The sequence below is a fragment of the Chrysochloris asiatica genome, unplaced genomic scaffold, assembly GCF_000296735.1.
Source record: "Chrysochloris asiatica unplaced genomic scaffold, ChrAsi1.0 scaffold00032, whole genome shotgun sequence".
NCBI lineage: Eukaryota > Metazoa > Chordata > Mammalia > Afrosoricida > Chrysochloridae > Chrysochloris > Chrysochloris asiatica.
Genome location: NW_006408550.1, coordinates 18,892,576 through 18,898,417, shown reverse-complemented (window position 1 = coordinate 18,898,417; position 5,842 = coordinate 18,892,576). Strand labels below are relative to the sequence as shown.

The following is a 5,842-nucleotide window of genomic DNA, read 5'->3' as shown; positions in this document are numbered from 1 at the left end:
AAAGTGTTGAAAAGCAAATACATTATTTCGCTCAGTAAGAGGTGTCTGCCTTAAACCACGGTATTCCCAATGACTTTGTACACATGTGAAGGTTGGACAATGAATAAAGAAGGCCAAGGAAGAATTGATGCTTTTGAATTAAGGTGTTAGTGAAGATTATTGAATAGTTCATGGACTGACAAAAGATGGAACAAATCTGTCTTCAAGAAGTACAGCCAGAAGGCTCCTCAGAAGCAAAAATAAAGAGAATTCATCTCATATACTTTGGACATGTTATCAGGAGGTACAAGTCCCTGGCAAAGGACATCATGCTTGGTAAAGCACTTTTTGTTAGTGATCAAGTTGGTTCTGACTCATAGCAACCCTGTATAGGGTTTCTAAAGAGCAGCTGGTGGGTTTGAACTGCCTACTTTGTGGTTGACAGTCCACTGCTTATCCTAAAGCACCACACCAGGACTCCTGGTAGAGGGTGAACCAAAAAGAGAAAGTTCCTCAGTGAGATGGAATGACAGTGGTCACAAGAGTAGGCTCAAACATACCAAATGTGAGGAAGGAGCATGACTGGGCAGTGTCCTTCTGATTGTGTATAGGGTTACCAGGAGTCAGAATCAACGAGCAGCATCTAACAACAACTTATATACAAGGATACTCTATGCCACGTGATTTACACTTCACTTAGCTCATCAAATGCTCAGAAACTCTCGATTTCACCTATGAGAAAACTGAGTCTAGTGTAGTTATGCATATTCCCCCAAAGCCATAAAACCAATATGTACTTGGGATTCATAGTCAACTCTGTTCAACACCAATCCTGTTTCACCACCAGAATTGCTTATGGAAAGACCACTAAAAATAATTCTGCATTTGATATATTTTTGTTAATTAATCTAGCTTAGTTCCATGTAGCTATATTAAAATTTAGTGTCTCTTTATACAGATGTAAAAACATATTAAAATGGGCACGAAGGCAATTGCAATTTTCTGCTGAATCTCATGTTTACCTGTATAGGACCAGCTGATCTCTTCAACAAGTTTTCTCTGTTGCCTGTAGTATCCATAAACCCAATCTAGAATCAAGAAAACACAATTGATCAATGTATATATAATCATTAAAAGATAAATATATGATTTGGATATATACACTCCAAATGTCTTATACCACAAGCAGACCATACTTCCCAAGGCATCTTTTCAACATGTCCCCTCAACTCCAACCACCTCGCACTTACAGACCCTGGTAGCTAGTCTTAAGTTTGTTGTTCTTGTTGTTAAGTGTCTTCAAGTCAGATCAGACTCATGGTGACCCTGTAAATGGTTTCTGAAGAGCAGCTGGTGGGTTTGAACCATTGACCTTGTGGTTAGAAGTCTAGGATTTATCCTATAGAGTTATACCAGGACTCTAGTGTCAAGTTTGTTGTTGTTGTTATGTGCCATTGAGTCTGTTCTGACTCCTAGTGACTCCTGTAGGGTTTCTGAGGAACAGTTGGTAGATTTGAATCGCCATCTTTGCAGTTCAAATCAGCCTTGCAGTCCATTGCATTTTCCTGCAGGGCCACACCAGGGATACATTAAAGGCATTTGGAAGTCCAGGCAAGGACAGAGTAAAGCAGCAGCTATTTAGAAGATTTCATAAATGGATAGAGAAGTTTCAGAAAGGCTAGTTTATCCTTCCTCCAAATTTTCCCTAACATTCCATAAATCTGATTACTGAAATCCTAATCATTAGATATACTTTTGCATTTAAACCAAGTTTTATTTGTAAATGCCTCTAGGAAACCAAAGGGATTATTATGCTTTCAAAATCTGCTGCCTTTCTACTGGTAAAAACCAAGTTAGCTACCTTGAGGCAATGGATAATGAAGTGTGGGCCTGAGAGGCAAAGATTGTGTTAGATAACATAGGTGAGTTTATCATCTGTAACTGGAAAAAACGCTGGTGTAGCACTTCGCTGCTAAGTAACATGTGATACTCAAACCCACCAACTTCTCCAAAGGAGAAAGATGTAGCTGTCTGCTTTCATAAAGATTCTTGTTGTGGAGTGCCTCGAGTGTACTGAGCTTCTGTATGGTTTCCCAGGAGTGGGTGTAGAGCTTGAACTGCTGCAGTCCAATGCTTATCCTACAGTGCCATAGTAAGTCTGTAAGGAAACCTTATGGGGCAGTTCTACTCTGCCTTACAGGGTAGTTGTGAGTGAAAATCTATTCTATGGCAGAGGTCTTGTGTTTTGCTAGCCTCTGGAAGAGAAGAGGTGGCAGAGTGTTGTAACAGAGTGAGAAACCAGAGTACCTTAAGCGTAGTGGACACCTCATGACCTAGAGAGCTGTCAATCTAGAACACAAGGAAAGGAGTGCAGAAAAGAAGGTGGGTAGAGGTCAAAGTCTCAGTCTGCATGATTCCAAATCTGCCAGGAGCCATGCCTACAGCCAAGAACTGGAGAGGTTATGATTCATCCTCCTCCTTCCGGTGCCACTGTCTTTTAATCTTGGACAGTAATAACATCAGTACTCAGTTTGGCTACGGTGTGGGCAAAATAAATCTTTGTGGATTAGGTTTGAAACCTGAGCAACAATAATGGAACTGTTTATATAGATAAGACTACAATGAACTAGTTTGTCAATGCACTTCTGGAATATTACTCAGTTATAAATCGGGATTCTACCAAAATAGATTTTGTTTGGAGGTAAGAATGTATTTACAACAATATCAAATATATTGATTTTCACAAACAGTTGAAAAAATTAAAACTCATTCTCTCTATACATTTGTTTCCTGTTTATTGGCAGTTTTCCATTTCAGAGAAGCAAATATCTAAATGACACTTGCAAAATTATTTTTCCCCCTTCCATCTCACATTCACTCCAATGATTACACATCATAATAAATGTGAAATTATTTTATAAAAACTAAAACATTAGCCAGCTATTGTTGTTGTTATGGTTGTTAAGTGCTGTCAAGTCAGTTCTGACTCAGTGACCCTGTATAGGAGCTGCTGGTATATCTGAATCACTGACCTTGTGGTTCAAACCAGTCTTTCGATCCAGTGCTTATCCTACAGTGCCACACCAGGACTCCAGCCAATTAGTAGGCACACATGGTCAAAATCCATACATTATTCAAAGCTAAAACCTAACTTGGAGAAAGAAATTGTGCGTCCTAAAATTTGATTGATAAGTCCAGGTAAATTCCATTGATCATGTAACTACCATACATGCACTGTGTATAGAAGTATGTGGTGTTGGTGGTGGCTCTGTGTTGTCAACTTGGTTCTAACTCACAGCGGTCCTGAATAGTGTTTCTGAGGCTGTAAATATTTACAAGAGCAGAAAGCCTCAAACGGATTCACACTGTTGACCTCGGAGTGAGCAGCCCAACTGGTAATCCAATGCAGTACCAGGGCTCCTGATACCTCTACGTATGTATGTAGGTATGAGAGGCTGCAAAAAGTTTGTGGGAAAATGGAATGAAAAGATAATGGAATTTTTCCCTAAAACTTTTTGAAGCCTCCTTATGTATATAGTTTTAAAGGGATATAGTTCATATGCCATATAATTCATTAAGTAAAGTATACAATTTAGTAGTTTTTACTCTAATCATATAGGTGGTCAAGCATGTCTGTAATCCACTCTAGAAGATTTTGATCACCCCACCCATTAGCCACCACTACCCCACATTCCATCCAAACCTTGTTGTTGTTGTTAGGTGCTATAGAGTCAGCTTTGACTAATGGTGACCCTATGCACAACAAAACAAAACACCGTGTTGATCCTTTAATATCTTCACCATTGTTGCTGTACTTAAGCCCATTGCTGCTGCCAAACTCAACCCTAGACAACTACTAATCTAGTGTCTATCTTGTATTTACCTACATTGAACTTTTCATATAAATGAAATCATAAATCACTGTCGTGATTGGCTTATTTCACTTAGCATAATGTTTTCAAAGTTCATCCTTGTTGTAGCACGTGTAAATAATTCATTTGTTTTTATTGTCAAATAATAATGCAAGATATGGATATACTTCATTCCTCAGATGATCGATATCTGGGTTGTTTCTGCTTTGGGGCTATTAAGGATAATGTTGCTATGGATATTTGTACATAAATTTATATTTCTACTTCAAAATGTAAATATTAGGTCCACAATTTATTTTTTCCTATAAAACTATCCCATAAAATGGTAAGCACTTCAAATTAAATTCTGAAACAAATGGTTCTTCATGATCGGGGATATTCTGGATGTTAGAGATGGCCTGAAAACAATCATTGGACTCTAATAATTCACTGCTGTTGCATCAGTGTCAACTCACAATGACCCTGTAGGACAGAGGAGAACTGCCCCATGGTGTTTCTGAGGCTGTACATCTTTATGGCAGCAGACTGTTTAATCTTTCTCTTGAGGAGTGGGCTGGTGGGTTTGAACTACTAGCCTTTTGGTTTGCAGACCATTGCTTAACCCACTGCACCACAAAGTTTCCTTCAGATTTAAATAGCGAGAAAAAAATCATTTTTATTTGCAAAAGTTGGTTGGTTATGTGCCGTGGAGTAGGTTCCGACTCCTAGCGACCCTATACAGGGTTTCCGAGCCTGTAAATCTTTATAGGACCAGAAAGCCTCATCTTTCTCCCACGGAACAGCTGATAGTTTCGAACTGCTGGCCTTGCAGTTCGCAGTCCGATTCGTAACCACTACGCTACCAGAACCATTTGTATAGGTAGTGATGACAAAAAATGGCAATACTAATGTGAGGCTTTCACTTCCTGGGCCACTGCTGCCTCTACAATGTCAAGGATTCTGAGCTATCCTCAAACGGATTCTCTCATTAGGTACTTTGCCTGAGGAGGAACCCCACGCCCCGAAAATCCTTCAAAGGAAACAAAGTAAAATAAAACAATACAGATGGTTATACCACCAGCAAGTATATGGCCACATCAATTATAAATTAACTGGAACACATGACTAGACTTGGACATACATTTGAATTTTCCTCCAGAACTTCGCACTGACCACAGGGAAATGATACACAGTTTTTTATTCTATCTATTTTAAGTATATATTTTTAATGAAAACAGTTTTGTCCTGTGAATGTATTTTAATGATTCCCAAAGATCAGACATCACACAAAAACCTACAGTTAGCACATATCCCCTTCAGAAATAAATAAAACCATAAACTCTTGTTTTAATGCTGTAGCAAAATATCAGCAGATTTTGGCTTTCCGGTAAAGACTTTCTCAGTACGTGAGCGTTAGCATTTGTCCTTGTTTTTTAATTACTTACATTAAGAAAGCTTTTTTCAATACAAGATTCCCAGGTGTTGGTAGCACTCTTCAGTTCCTTGAAGTATTGTTCCCTTAATTGTCACTTCAAACAATCTGCTACACATTCGTATGCTAATTGCATGGGCCTTGGGCCTGAGAGAGTCTGAGAGAATGCCACTTTTAAGTTTCTACTTAGAAGTCTGAGAGATGAGATGTGATAGCTCCAATGAACAAGAAAAAAATGAAGCTAAGTTGACCTTTTTGTTGCATTATATACTTTGAATCCCAGTACATTCTTATAAAATAGAATCTATTCAGTGCCAACATATTTTTTAATCTATTAAAATGATGATATCTAGAATATTTATTTCTGTGGCTTTTGCTTTTACATCTATTCTCTTTGCATTTAAATGCATTTTCCAGGTCAATTTTGGTGTGTGGTTTGTAGTGATAAAAGCAAAACAGGCATTTCAAAAGGAACTGCAAGCATGATGTGTGACAAGTAAACTTATGCTAATAAATCTTTCTTCAAAGCTACTCTACAAAATACATCCTGAAAAATATTCTTTATTAAGGGACTTTTTAA

General features: G+C 38.2%; 1 protein-coding gene across 1 annotated transcript in view; it reads right to left on the bottom strand.

Annotated features, from left to right (window-relative positions):
- The window catches only part of PTPRZ1 (protein tyrosine phosphatase, receptor-type, Z polypeptide 1), a 270,808-nt gene that overhangs the window by 197,482 nt on the left and 67,484 nt on the right, over positions 1 to 5,842 (bottom strand). Inside the window, exon 2 of the mRNA XM_006859363.1 lies at positions 1,002 to 1,067. Coding sequence (XP_006859425.1) covers positions 1,002 to 1,067 — 66 coding nt within the window. The remainder of the gene's footprint in view (positions 1 to 1,001; positions 1,068 to 5,842) is intronic.